Consider the following 16,580-nt stretch of genomic DNA (forward strand, 5'->3'; position numbering starts at 1 on the left):
ATGTAATACATAGATTCAAATGCAATACACAGATTCAAATGCAATACACATTTAAATATAATACACAGATTCAAATGTAATACACATTTATTTTATTATGTAGATTTTGAAATGCATTATCAATAGATGAACATAGATTAGAAGTTTTAGCTAGCTTTAATTAGTGGAAAGTCATCAACGAATGTAAATGTAATAAACAGGTGTAAATGAAATATACGACACTAATAGATTAGATGTTAGTTTAAATGCAGTATAAATTTTTTATAATTACAAATATCGTTAAAATCATATTATTTCACAGGCTCCCTTCTTCAGAATATAATAATTTTTAGAAACATGACAATATTGCTCATCAATAGATCTTAAAACAACTTCAACTTGGCGTCGTTCTTCTTTATATGGATCCCTTTGCTGTTTTCGGATGCGTTACATACGTTCTCAGTGAAATGAGTAATCATTGTAATCAATACCTTTCCCTTTCTCCACTCCTTAGCAACAATACTTTTCTTATAAATCAAATATTGCTTAATATCAGTGAATTTTTTAAAATACCATACCTTTCTCAAGGCATCCCTTTCTAAAGATAATTCAAATGTCATCGTTATTACATTAGATTATTTAATATATTATCTAATGCATTTTTTCCTGATTCCTTATTTTTTATTGAAAATTACACAATTAAGTAATTCTCTATTCTCCATAATTTTTTGTATCATATATATAGCTCATAGTGATAGATATTAATATTTTTTTTCATTTTCGAACCCTTATGGTAGTATTTTATTTCCAATGACTTTTGCGCAATGTATTTTTGTTGGTGTCGAGGTTGTTTGTGTTGAGGTTGTTGTTGGTGTTGGAGTATTTTCTGCTGTTGCTATTGTTGTTGGAGTATTTTCTGCTGTTGCTGTTGTTGGAGTATTTTCTGCTGTTGCTGTTGTTGGAGTGTTTTCTGCTGTTGCTGTTGGAGTTGGAGTATTTTCTGCTGTTGCTGTTGGAGTTGGAGTATTTTCTGCTGTTGTTGGAGTTGGAGTATTTTCTGCTGTTGTTGTTGGAGTTGGAGTATTTTCTGCTGTTGTTGGAGTTGGAGTATTTTCTGCTGTCGCTGTTGTTGTTGGAGTATTTTCTGCTGTTGTTGGAGTTGGAGTATTTTCTGCTGTTGTTGTTGTTGGAGTATTTTCTGCTGTCGCTGTTGTTGTTGGAGTATTTTCTGCTGTTGCTATTGTTGTTGGAGTATTTTCTGCTGTTGCTGTTGTTGGAGTGTTTTCTGCTGTTGCTGTTGGAGTTGGAGTGTTTTCTGCTGTTGTTGGTGTTGAAGTATTTTCTGTTGTTTGAAGTATTTTTTTTTGGTGTTGAAGTATTTTCTGCTGTTTGAATATTTTTTTTGTGTTGGAGTATTATTTTCTGATGTTGTTTGAATATTTTTTTGTTGGTGTTGAAGTATTTTTTGTTGGTGTTGGAGTATTTTTTTTTGATGTTGGAGTATTTTTTGGTGTTTTTGGAATATTTTTTGGTGTTGTTTGAATATTTTTTGGTGGTGTTGGAGTATTTTTTGGTGTTTTGGGAATATTTTTTTGTGGCATATAATTTTTTTCTAGAATTGGGGTACTTGTTGATATGTCTATATTTTTTTCGAGATTTTGGGTATTTGTAGTTGGGATGTTGATATTTCGAGATTCTATAATTTCTTTTATAATATTTAATATATCTTCATTTTCTAAATTCATTGTGTTATTTGATATATTTTCACATGTTTCTTGTTTTTCTTTTTCCCACATCCAAAATTTTTTAGCATTGTCATAATCCATGTTCCAAAAATTTAAATTATCTTTCTTATCCCAACTCCAAAATTCTTTAGTTTGTTCATTATCCCAATCCCAATATTCTGTAAGTACTTTACAATTATACTCTTTAACTTTAGGAGCTTCTACTACGGGTCTTCTTGTCGAATTTCGATTCATTCTTTCTCTTTCTTTTTGTTTTTGAAATTCATACGATCGTTTTTCTAAATGTCTTTGTGTTCGTTCCGATATTAAACAGGAAGTATGCTTTTCTAATATATCGTTATGGTACGGTTGGCCATTACTAAATGGATTTGATTTACCCTCTACAAATCTATTTTCCCAATCTCGTTTGGTACCAGCATATTTAAGGTATCTTTCATACATTTTATCTACTGACGACTGTGCTGCGGCAGACGAATCTGTAGCACCACCTTCGCTATAATGACTATTTTCGTTATGGTCGTTTACATTGTTGGATTTTTCTAGCGTTTTTATGTCTTTCATGTCATTTTTGGCATATATATTTTTATTATCAGATAAAGAATGGCGGCTTTGAGATGGTGAACATGAGGCACTCTTATTTACATTTCTTTTCAGTATTTTTTTTGTATATTTTTTTGGTGGCGTAGGTTTCTCACTAAGTGCTCGTTTTCTTGAATTTAAAGGGCTTAAATTATTATTGTTAACTACAATAGGTTCTTCTTTTTCTTTCTTTATTAAATTTTTATCAATACTATTTTTAATTTCTTTTTCTTTCTTTATTAAATTTTTATCAATACTATTTTTAATTTCTTTTTCTTTCTTTATTAAAATTTTATCAATACTATTTTTAATTTCTTTTTCTTTCTTTATTAAAATTTTATCAGTACTATTTTTAATTTCTTTTTCTTTCTTTATTAAAATTTCATCAGCACTATTTTTAATTTCTTTTTCTTTCTTTATTAAAATTTCATCAGTACTATTTTTAATTTCTTGTTCTTTCTTTATTAAAATTTCATTAGTATTATTTTTAATTTCTTGTTCTTTCTTAATGGCTTCAGCTTTGTCTAACATTGCATAATAATTAAGAATTCGACGTTCGTTCTCTGCAAGTATTTCATCAACAGTTTTAAATTCTGTTGTTATTGAAGCTTCATCATTCGAATCAATCCCTGTATTTTTGGATAATTCATTAGTGGGTTCAATTTTTTTCTCTTCATGTTGTTCACTAATGGCTTTTTCTTCTCTAAGTTTATGTATTACATTAATAAGATCCATTCCGATATCTTTATACAACCCTTGCTTTATATACATGTCTCTTTTTTGTAACGATTTACTAAGGCTTTCTGTTTCTCTACTTTTGAATATTTCGTTATTATTTTTATGGGTCATATGGATAGGAGTACATATTTCTCTATTTTGGCACGTATCATTAACCGAATTCATATATTTATTTTTGGCATTATTCTTAGTTACAATATTTAAATTCATAATATTATTATTCACATTATCCAATTTCGATGGATTAATTTTTATTTCTTTTTTAATTGAAACATTTTGATTACCCTGTCTTTCTATTACATTATTAATATTTCTATTTTGTTCATAAGAAATAAGCATATTATTGTTTTCATTAATTAAATTAGGAAAATCGATATTATTTTTTTTGAGGGGTAAGTTAGGTATTATTGTCACTTCTTTTTGAAATCTAACCTTTTTTTTAATACTTGTTTTTGGCATACTATCGTAATCCTTATTTTGTCCATAAGACATAAGCTTGCAGTTTTTTTTAATTATTGAACTATATGATTTAGCACGTGTGTTTTTAAGTAAATTTTGTTTTTTTTCTTCTTCATATTGAGTATCTTGATCATCATTTTTTTCTACTACATTATTAATGTCCATATAATTATTGGAGTATTTAAATTTCTTATTACTTTGTGGTGATGATTCATCAAATATAATATTTTTACTTCTTTTACGTGAATAATTTTTTTCTTCTTTAATAATTTGTCTATCTTTTTTTTCTACTGCATTATTATTATCTTTCTTTGTATTTAAATTATCTTTTGTAGTTTCAAATGAATTCTTAAATTTTACAGGTGTATCTACATCATTATTCTCAGTATTGGGTAATCCAAATATTTCATTAGCAATAATAGGTTCATCTGAATTAAAAAAACTTGATGGAAAAAAGGAACTAGTAAATTTGTTATTGTTTGACTCTATAGCTGAATTTTCTTCAGTTTCATCTTTCTTATTAATGTCAAAAGAGCCCAAAAATAAATTTGAATAATCTGGTTCTTCTGAACCTTCGTCGTTTGCTTTAAATGGGTTTTCAAAGTTTTCCTCGTTATAAAATGTTGATGGCAATTTTCCGTCATAATATTCAAGTAATCTACGGTGTTCTTCTTGTGTTAAATTATTGACATGAGTTTTCTTTGTATTAGAATGATTGGTTTCTTTAATCTTGTCGCTCTTACTCATTTTTATAGGTGTTTCTCCCTCTGGTTGTTCATCATCGATTTTCTTTGCATCACTATCTTTTAATTTATAGCTTTCATAAAATAATTTCTCATCGCTATAATGGTGTCCTAAGTCAGATTTATTACTGCAATCATTTTCGCTAACATTTTCATTCTCACTAACAATTTCATTTTCACTAGCAACTTCATTCTCACTAACAATTTCATTCTCACTAACAATTTCATTCTCACTAGCAACTTCATTCTCACTAACAATTTCATTCTCACTAACAATTTCATTTTCACTAACAATTTCATTTTCACTAACATTTTCATTTTCACTAACATTTTCATTTTCACTAGTAATTTCATCTTCGTTAGTAACTTCATTCTCACTAATAATATCATCCTCAATAACAATTACATTCTCACTAATAATATCATCCTCAATAACAATTACATTCTCACTAATAATTTCATCCTCAATAACAATTTCATCCTCTCTAGCAACTTCTCTCTCTAACTGTTTGCAACAATATTTTTCTTTTTGATATATTTCCAAAGGGATATATTTTCCTAATACCGTACTACTTCCTAATGCTGTTGATTGATTAGATAACTTAAATGAGTCACATACATCTTTTCCATTCTCAACCTTCTCATATGATGTTATTGTTTCAGAATTACTATTAATATTATTTTTCATAGCCTTATTGTTTTTTAAAGTTTCATCTTTATTATAAATTTCTTTAGCAATTTGAAGATTTCTAGAAACAAATGTCTTTTTGGTAAACTGGTGATTTTTTGAACCAATTAATTCATTTGAGGCATACTTATTTTTATATGATTTCTTTTCCTTCAGTTCTTTTTTTTCAACCTGAGTAAACTTATTATTATCACTATTATAACAACTCGACGACGATTTCTTTTTTAATATAGTTTTTCCTCTTTTAAAACAGCGTGATGAACTACCAGAACTTTTACTTGAGCAATTTGATTCATTATCAACATCACCTTCTTCAGAAAGCTTAACCAAATTTGAAGCTTTTTTCTTCAACTTTCTTTTTTTTTCTAATTTCACAGATTTCTTATCATCTACTATGCAATTTTCTGAATTAAGTGATTGATTAGCCAACTTTTTTATACTAATTTTTTTTTCTATTTCATCTAAAGCAATATTGAGTTGTGATTGTTCTTCCTTAACAGGTGTGATATTCGATGGTTTTCCATTCATCAAATCTATCATTTCAGAAACATTAAGGTCAGCAAAAATTGTGTACATGTATTCCTTTGTTGATATGTCATTAGATTGATTCTCGCACTTAACCAATTGATAACTATTGTCTTTTTGTTCTACTCTATTTTCTAAATCAGGTATATCTTTGTTCGATATAATATAAGTGTCCCCTAATTTCTTATCATGTGAAAGTACAATATGTTTCATGTTTGACAAATTATAAGAATTCAAATCTTTTTCATTGTTAATATCCAAATCTAAGGACTCATTTTTTGGCAATCTAATGATATCATCATTTTGAATATTCTCAGCAATATCAAATTTTCGAACTGGTGCCGCCGGTGTAATCCGTTTAGTTGTACTATAGTTTTCTTCGACTTCCTCTTTGATCAATTCGTTCATTTTGGAATTTCGATCTGTGTTACAAATCGAATTGCACATACTGTCATTTGTCTTTTCATTAATTTTTTCAACAATTTCATTGGCATTTTCCCCTAATACAAGATATCGTTGTACAAGACTTTTACACACGGAACATTTTTCATAATTATGCTTCTTATGCTTTCTTGAGCATCTTTTAACTCGATTACGTGAATGATAATATTCTTTCAATATATGGGATTCCCCACATTCAACACTTTGACGAAGTTTATCATATTTCTTTCCTTTGTTTCTATAGTATTTTTCCTTAGCAGCATAATACAGCGATCTTTCGTTAATACGCTTTTCAACATGTCTTTGTAAATTATGAGAAACATTTGCGGCACCGTCCTTTGGATTCTTTCTATTTTTTAAGGATATATGTAGATTTACATTAACTTTCGGCCTAATAACACATGCATTTTTTGCAAGTGGTATATCACCGTTAATCATCGAAGATGATACCATTTAAATAAACAACAGGCTACTCGACCCCTCGGGTATTTTTGTGTATTATTTTAAATGGTTAATAAATAATTAAATATGTTTTATAAACAAATGGCTATAATAAATGTTTATGAATAAATAAATAGTTGCTAGAGAATTGTTTTGTGAAGCATACGTTGCAACACACTGTCAAACATTCAAATAGTTAAACTTATATATATATTATGAAATACGCATACATATATGCATATGCTATAAAAAAAATTATGGGGGTATATAAAATAAAAAAATAGGGGTATTATGCTATGTTTTATGAATAAAATTAATTTATATTTTACAAACAATATAACTAAAACAATTAAATTATTATTAGTATAACGACAGATTTATAGTACAAATTGTATAATAATGTAGAATGTAATAGCAGTCGATGTATGTGAAAAACCAAATGGTTGTGCGTGTAATATATGTATTATGTATATAATATAATATAAAATGGGGTAAGGATATGAGAATACTTGAATTCCAGTCAAAAAATTTTGGTGAATTCAATATCCATGCAATAAAGGTTTTTTTGAGAGTATTCAAAAATTTAAACCAAATAAAAAAATTAATGTAAAAAATTAATGTAAAAAATTTTAGTGTAATAATATATAATAAAATATATATATATATATATATATATATATATATATATATAATATTTGTTTGTTTTTATAAGTATGCTTTTTAATATTTTTTTTGTGTAAATATTTTTAAGTATTTTTTGGGGTTTTGGTATAAATTAGTATTAATTAAGATAATCTTTAAGATATAAATAAATACTTAAATATAAATATATTTTTTTAAATTTTATATAAATTTTAATTTAAATAATTAAAATAATAATTTAAATAATTTAAATAAGTAAAAAAATAATTTAAATATATTTTTGATATTGTTTTTTTAATATTATTTATGCATACAACAATTTGAGAATTATTTTTTGTGTTTAAGACTAGCTATTTTTTCAACTTAAAAAAAAAAATTACGCATTTTTTTTATTTTTATTTAATTATGTTTTGGTATTTTGGTGAGTTCATTATTTTTTTTAATGTCTTTATGGGGCCATTATGGGTTTCAATGTGTATTCTCAAATAAACACTAATATGTTCTGAGATATTATGATTTATTCTTTTTAGATAGCATACCCTTATAACATATGTATAATTATCATTTAATTATTTACATTTATTTATAGTATTATTTTCGTGATTAACTTTAATCTTATGAAAAAATTTTCATGAAAATTTCTTCTTATAGTGTGGTATTTCGTACTTTACAAAAAAAATATATATCCAAATATTGATATGTGCACAAAATTTCGTGCATACACAATTATATACCGAGTTCTTGAATTTTTCAGCGTGCTTTATATTTCTACATGCAATATTAATTAAATACATGGACGCAAATTACGCAACCTCAGCCATGTATGCATAGAAATTGGTGATTATATATGTATTCTCAACAAATAAAGTATCCCTTTTACATGCCGACTTCTTAAATAAACACTTATACATGAAATTTTATTGAATTTTTCATAATATTTTATATTTTTTTATTATTTTTGAAGATATATATTTATTATATATTAAATAATTCTCTGAATTTATGTAAGTATTTTTACTTATATTATCACTTATGTATATATCATTATCTATATTTATATAAGGATTTTTATGTATATTAACATTGTTATTTATATGGATATTCGGATTTGTATATAAATTTTTACCTATATTAACATTGATACTTATATGGGCATTCGGATTTATATAAGGATTTTTATGTATATTAACATTGTTATTTATATGGATATTCGGATTTGTATATAAATTTTTACCTATATTAACATTGATACTTATATGGGCATTCGGATTTATATAAGGATTTTTATGTATATTAACATTGATACTTATATGAACACTTGGATTATACATAAATTTTTATTTATATTTGTGGTTTTACTAAATTTGCAATTTTATTTAATAAAGGCTAAGCACATTTACATTTTTTTTCATGTATGCTTCCTTTTTCAAGGGAATTATCGTCGGTATTCCCTTTAATTAACGACATATTCTCATTCATACTTGAATTTTCATTTATTTTTCGTATGTTCCAAATGTATTTATTTAATGTAGAGAGTAAATTATTTATGGTAATTGCTTCCTTAAAGTTTCTTTTTTTTTATAAATATAATAATGTGTTGAACATTTTGTGAATTGTTATACATTTTATATTTATATTTCACACAAATTAATAATGGGAAAGAATATGGATTATAAATTTTATTAACTTGTGTAAACTTATAACTTATTACATTATGTTTACCGAAATATAAAATTGGAATAATATTTTTCTTCCTATATAATTTTACTTAAATAGAAAAACTGATTTATTGTAAAATATATGGAATCTCTTCCTTTTACGGCTATTTTTAATTACGAGGTGTAGTTTCTTATTTTTTATATAATGTTTTACTTAGTATTACTTTCCCTATGGAATTTATTACAATACAATTGGGTGTTTTAAAAGTATCTTGAAACGGTGAATTTCTTTCGATAATAAACCTTCAAAAATAAGATGGTTAATCATAATGTTAATTGTAATGACAATAATATTATTATTTTATAATCATTAAATAAGCTTTTATGATATTCTATTTTATCAAATTCTCATTATAAAAGTGTTTCTTCGTCAAGTAACAAGTATTTTTAATTTATTTTTAAAACATGATGGCATATTGCGCTTGACTTTAAATGTGTGTACTTACATTTTTCCTTTTACCAAAGAATGAGAAAAACTGGATTGTTTTCTTTTTCGTTTCTTTGTTATTTCTAATTATTTTCATCGTGAAGTATTTATATCTTCCAAAATGAACTTATTGCATATTTGATTGAGTATTAATTTGCTTGAAACTCAAAATATATGTGCAAACATAGATTTCCCATACTAGTTACATATATATGAAATAATGCATAACATGACTATATTTTTACATACCAATTTTTAATATTATTTTGGGGATGACTCCCGTTTTTATGTTTGTGATTGTTTAAAATGTGTAATTCGCTTTTACATATCATATAATTGGTATATGTATTTTTTTATGAATGGGTATGTGTTGACAAATGTGATACACAAATATATACATATTTATAATATATGCATATATTAAAAAATATATTATACATAAACACATCGACTATTTTTACCTTCCATTATATATTCATAAATTAGGAAGTGATACAAATAATTGTTATTTATTTATAAAAAAATAAGGAGATATTATTCGATATATATGGGAATGAAAACCTCCTAATGCATAAAAAACGATTATATTCACTGAGTCACATTGAGAAGTAGAATACAAAAAGGAAAATACAAATTAAAAGTTCAATTTTGTATAACAACAAAAACATATATGATTTTTCTGTATGCTCATTAATTGTTTTTATATAAAATACAATATAAATATTTTTAATTTGTGAAACTTCAGATTATATTTTCTTTAATTAATGAACATAAAAAAGAAATAATTTAATTTGGTATAACAAAATTAGTAGTAAATAAATGAATATATATCAAACGAAATCAAATAAAAAATACATATATAAATTAAAAATACTTGTATAATGAGATATTAACATAATTTTGTTATTTTTTACTTATTATTTTATTACATAAACATTACACAAAAAATATGTATAAGAATCAATTATAAAATTAATCCTTTATTATGATTTTAATTATCTTTTTAAAATCTTTATAAATTCATATTTTTATTTACTATAAATATGTAATGAAATAAATAAAAAGTATTTTTGAATAATATATAAAATATTGCCACATACAGCTACATGAGGATCAAAATAATATATGTACATATGCATATTAAGACATAACAGAATGTACATATAAAAAACAAATAAAAGTGCTTAAATTTGTATTTTATAAAGAAGAATATTTAACTTATTTGAAGGCATTATATATTTTTTATTTATTTCTTAAAAGGGCCCTAAAATTATGTAGTATATTAAATAAACAATAATATGTTACAACATATGTAAAATATTCATGCATATGTTTACACATTATCTCAAGTTACAAAGTAAAAATATTTTTGCATAAAATTATATGCGGATTAGTATTGTGACATCATTTCTTATTATAAAGAAATAATAAAATTTCAATAATTTAATATATTAAGGATACATTATATACCATTAATATTGTTATATTCTTTTAAAACACGCAAAGGTTACTATTATAATAACTTCATATTATTAATGTTTTAAACTTTGATAATTACAAAAAAAATATATGAAATAAATATTACATAGATAAGCCTAACATATTTAATACTGAATAGTATTTTACAAAAAAACAAAACCTTTAAAACATTATTTTGTTCTTGGATACATAAAAGTTCTCTATATGTAGAGAATTTATATGGATGTACATTTTTTCCATAAAGTACTTTTATTACATAAAGATCGCAAAACATGTAAAATAAATAGGTTATCCTTTTTTGCTTAACTGAGAAATGTTAACGATATTATGAAAAGGTTCATTTAAATGTGATTAAATATTCGCAATATATAAAAGGTTTTGGTAAGAAAACTGACATATTTATATTTTTTAATTTTGAACGTGGACTTAAGCTTTTTTTTTATGGGGGTAGATATTTTTTCATTAATTTTTTTCATTAAGTATGTGTACTTTTACAAAAATTTTGTAAATTCACCAAAAAGGCTAAAACAAATTTTCTTTGTATTACACTTTGTCACATATTACATAGGTCATTATAATTATATTTATTTGGTATTCCACTTTTCGTTTAATACACTACTGTATATTTTTACCAATTAACAAATACCTTTCATATATGTGTAAGCATTTATATGTATCATTGCCTATATATATGCATGATCCTGTTATTCTCATTGGAACTTAAAGATATTAAAATAAATTTAACTTTGAAATGTAATAAGTTACATTGCATATAACATTTTTAATTAAAAACACATTAACGTGAACACACAGCGCAAATGCTTATCCATATGCTATTTTTAATAAGGATTATTTTATATGTATATATTATAGGCATTTACCTAATGATAATAATAAAAGTATTATAATCATACGAATTATTTGTTTTTTATATATACTTTTAATTTCCTTCTCACATTTGGAATTTATTTTTTCATTGCCCATACTTAGGATATTTTGTATCATTTTATTACTATAAGGAAATTATAAAATGCCAAAACGCAATTTATGTAACTCAGTGAAGGTATTGTTCGAAATATGTTTTTTATTTTATTATTAATGCACAAAAACCAATTGCACAGTCGGACAATAAACTTAAAGGTTTACTCCTTTTCTCAGAAAGCGGGTTATATTTTTATTTAATTTTTTATAATTTGAACGCTAATTAAATATATGTACTTATCCGTATGTTTAATCTCGAGCTGAAGTCTAAATATGCAACCCCCAAAGGGATACTACCATTAATATGAAAGGGGTAGTATAACATATTTTATAAGTTATAATACTTATGTTTAATTCGTTCATATATATTAAATTTGGAAATATTATAACTTCAATTACATATTTATTGGTAATTTGGGGCTGACAATATATAAGAACCCTTATTATCTATTATATAAAACATGCTAGCCTATAGTTATATTTAATCATGAATAATACAATATGTTTCTTTATTTGATGAAACATTTTATTTAGTAAAACTTATTATTTGTATCATATTTATTTAATTTAAATAATGTTATCCAATTGAAATGTATAATAGATAACCATAAAATATAGATGCATGGAATATCAATCAATAATCGACAATACAACGTTATCTATAAAATATCATTATGATTCTAACATTTTTAGTAATACATAAAAAATACACTATAGATATATGTATACAATCCTTTTATTTTTCGATTATATATAGTATCATTTTATGTTAAAGTTTTAATTAATATTGATAGAAATAGTTATATATACATTAATTTATTTACTATAAAGGTATAATATTAGATTAATCATTATTAATTTTTAAATTTTATATTTTGAGGTATAAATAAATTATATTTTAAAATAGTTAAAAGATAAGTATATTAATAAAATTTCATATCACATTTTGTTCTAATAATTGTACTAATAATTGTTCTAATAATTGTACTAATAATTGTTCTAATAATTGTACTAATAATTGTATTAATAATTGTGCTAATAATTGTATTAATAATTGTGCTAATAATTGTACTAATAATTGTACTAATAATTGTTCTAATAATTGTACTAATAATTGTTCTAATAATTTTTCTTATAATTATAAATAATATGATAAATAGAACTAAAGTTATTACTATATATACATATAAAATAGTAAAATAATTTACAATAACTAATATTGAAATATTGTTTTATTGTAAAAACTTCATATAATTAAATATTAATATAAATTATGTAGAAAAAATATATAATAATTAATTTTCTTTGAACTAATAATATTTATATTAGATTATTATATATGCACAAACTTATAAATATATATTTTAAATACAATTTTTTTATGAGATAATATATATTTTTTAAAATGTTATACTTTAAAACACTGAAACAAGGAAAATTATTAATTGTTTTAAAGTGTTACTCTTGAGTGCATTAATTATTTCATTGTAGTAAACAGTGATATATCATTAGTAACTACAATAATAATATTAGATTAATATATTATGTTTATTTAATTCTATCCCATGGATATACAGTAGTCATATATATTATTAAACGGGAGATAAGATTAAAATTGTATGCACAAAACATCAAATGAATATTATAACCTTTAACTAAGTATTTTTTTAATACGATAATATTAGAATTAACAACACCAAAAAATAATATTAACTTTATTAATGATTCTATAGTTTTCTTAAAAATATGGGTTTTCTATATTGAATTAAATTTTTTATTATAAAATATGTAGTATATAATATGTTTATATTATAAATAGAAATGTGCACTATAATGGGAGAATCGGTTATATTGTTTCTAAAAGTTTATTATCGTCACTAAATAAAAAGCAAATGTTAAAATTATAAACCTATAAAATTTAAGTAAACTACATGAAATGAATTTCATATAGATTCTTTTATAAATTAAAATTAGTTTTATATTATCCAAGTTTTAAAAAGATACATCTAAAATTAATAAAGCATATTTGTGTATAAATAAAGTTATTACATATTATAAAATGGCTTTATAATATATATATATTAATTATATTATAAATACAAACTACATATAATTTATTTAGAAAAATACTAGTGCTATCCTATTCTATAAATAAGTAATTTGTTTTATATTATTAGATATGATATTAAAAAATGTAATATCCAATATAGAATAATAACATATATAAATATTTGACATTCAAATAATAAAATAAATTAAAATAACTTTTAACAGTTATAGTAATAATATATTTATATTAACATAAGTTTTGAAACTTATTTATTAAAAAGGTAGATAATATATATTTATTTTCATGTGTAAACCTATAATATAAATATATTATTATATGAAACAAATTTAATCTATTTTTTTTATGACATTCCATGAATTTGTGCATTATAGTTATTCAAGATATTATTTAAAAAAATTATATTACGTGTAAAATGTATTATATATAGATATAAAAATGTTAAACAAATAACCTCTTAAGGAAATTTAGTGATTGTCATAAATAAAAATTAAATACCTTTTTAATACTATTATTATGTTATAATTGCACGCTAATTTAGTATTAAAACTAATAGAATTTCTTTAAATATATATTAATTATATAGAAGACCATTAATCGGATAAAATATTTTATTACAATACATTCCTTATGTACAAAATAGTATTATGACAAATTGTTTACAGATTAAAAATAAAATCCAGCATAATGACTCTCAAAGTGGTATACACATTTTTTAATAAAATTAATTTTATTTTATTATTTTTGCATTGTTTATAAATTAACTTAAATTTCATAATATTTCATTAATACATATTTTATTGATTTTTATAATATTTTTTTAGTGTGAAGCATTTAAAGATGTTGATAAACGTTTGCCTGATAATTATTCTTTCGATAAAAATAAAGTAACTAGTGATATAAAAACTTATTGTAGATTTAACAAGAGAACATGGCAAGGAGAATGTTTCACTATCGGTGAAGTAGTTAGCGCTGTTACTATATTATTACTTCATAAATTATTCGTTGCGAATAAAAAACTAGAATCTGAAAATAAAAATAACGAATATATCACGTATGTTATGCTATGGTTAAGTAATAAAATGAAACTAATTACAAAAGGGAGCTACGGAAGCGTGGATGATTTTTATTTCACATTTATAAAAAATAGTCAAAAGTATAATTTATATCGTGATAAAATCAATATAAACAAAAAAATAATGAGACTTAATATTGATAGAATGCGTAAACTTTATGGGTTACTTAATAACCTATGTAATGCAATTACTAAATATAACAACGATTCTTCAAATTACTCTGATTTTTCAAATTTTGTTAACAATTGGATAATACAATACATACAACTTCTTTTAAAAAAACCTAAAGTTTTTGAAGATGAATATTATTGTGATGTATTAGTGACTTTAAAAAATGCTTATGAGAAATTTAAAAAAGATAATAATGTCAAAAGTTGTTTTCCAGAAATTATAGAGATAGAAAAAATAAAAACTTGTAAGCAATTAGTTGAAAAAGCAACAAGTTCATCGAAAGTTATAGGTGTGGAATTAAAAGACTTACCGAATAAAAAAACTGATGTAGATAATGGGAAAGATACCTCGAGAAATATAGATTTAAAAAATGCATTTAAATTTTATAGTTTATTTTTTAGTAAAATGTTTACTAATAGTGTCAAAGACTTATATGAAAATGTGTTTCCAACGTTAAAAAATTTTTCTTATAACACGATTAATTATGTGAAAGAACTTAAAAAAACAATAGAAAAATATGCACCAAATAATTGTATATCTGAGGAAAAAGACCCAGGGAATAAACCACCATCATCTCAGATAACAGTGTCAAGTCCAGTGACGAAACCAGAAGCTCCAGTATCCGAAGTAGCAAGAGATGGAACAACAGAAATAGGTGATAATCCCCTCAACGTATACAAGAAAATGGGAATTTCAATTCTAATTCTTTTAATACCCATTGCTTTAGCTATTATGTACAAGGTAAATAAAAAGAAAATTGCGAAGTATACAATTTTTAAAATATTTCCTCACTATAAAATATTATATGTTTTTCATAATTTTATGTTAGTATTTGCCATTTGGATGGAGAAAGAAATCAAATAAAAAAAAAAAGATGAAAAAGGCTATAAATATGTTTGATACAAATGAAACACCAGAAGAAGTTATAAACCCAAATGATCGAAAAAAACAAATGAAAATAATTATAAATTTATCTAGTCAAAACAAACAGGATAAAAAGCTTACCAATTCATCTACTCCAAAAAAACAGGATAAACAATTTATAAATTCATCTACTCCCAAAAAACAGGATAAACAATTTATAAATTCATCTACTCAAAAAAAACAGGATAAACAGTTTATAAACTCAAATGATCGAAAGAAAAAAGTGGAAATAATTATAAATTCATCTAAAAAAAAACAGACTAAGGATTTTATAAATTCCACTTATTGGGGAAAATATCCATTATTAAATATATATAAACTTATGAAGGCCGATCCTGTACCATTTATAATTTTATTTTTGTTGTTTATTTTTTATCTTTATAAAAGAAAAGGCGATTCTTTAGAATAATAAATATAATTATAGTTTTTGTTTTGGGTTCAGATTCTTTGAATCTGACTTTAAAATTCAATATAAGTATTAAAAATAATAATTAAACTGCATATTAATATAAGTAATTTGGCTTATATAGACAATTAAAAAATGTATTTTTTGTAATATTATAATATAAATATATATATTTTATTAATCTATATATAACAGTGTTACATGACTGATTCATTTGATTTCAATTATAACTTCCTTTTCTATAACTTTAAAAATATATTAGTTTATAAAATTATTTAGTAACGAAAAAATCATAGGTTTCTTGACATTTTATATTAGTATTAATTCATTTGAAAATAACTAATTTTGAA

The 16,580-nt window shown here is 23.2% G+C and overlaps 2 protein-coding genes across 2 annotated transcripts; one reads left to right on the top strand and one right to left on the bottom strand.

Moving 5' to 3' along the window:
* Window positions 1–1,394: 1,394 nt before the first annotated feature.
* Window positions 1,395–6,350, bottom strand: PY17X_0842101 (conserved rodent malaria protein, unknown function; the record flags this gene model as incomplete). Its single annotated transcript, XM_034637511.1, has 1 exon — window positions 1,395–6,350. The coding sequence occupies one exon, from the start codon at window positions 6,348–6,350 to the stop codon at window positions 1,395–1,397; it is 4,956 nt and encodes a 1,651-aa protein (XP_034493468.1).
* A 7,990-nt stretch (window positions 6,351–14,340) lies between these two features.
* On the top strand, window positions 14,341–16,233 carry PY17X_0842201 (PIR protein; the record flags this gene model as incomplete). Its single annotated transcript, XM_022958007.2, has 3 exons — window positions 14,341–14,355; window positions 14,478–15,641; window positions 15,730–16,233. The coding sequence occupies 3 exons, from the start codon at window positions 14,341–14,343 to the stop codon at window positions 16,231–16,233; spliced, it is 1,683 nt and encodes a 560-aa protein (XP_022811405.2).
* Between the last annotated feature and the right edge of the window lie 347 nt (window positions 16,234–16,580).

Source organism: Plasmodium yoelii, assembly GCF_900002385.2.
Source record: "Plasmodium yoelii strain 17X genome assembly, chromosome: 8".
Taxonomy (NCBI): Eukaryota; Apicomplexa; class Aconoidasida; order Haemosporida; family Plasmodiidae; genus Plasmodium; species Plasmodium yoelii.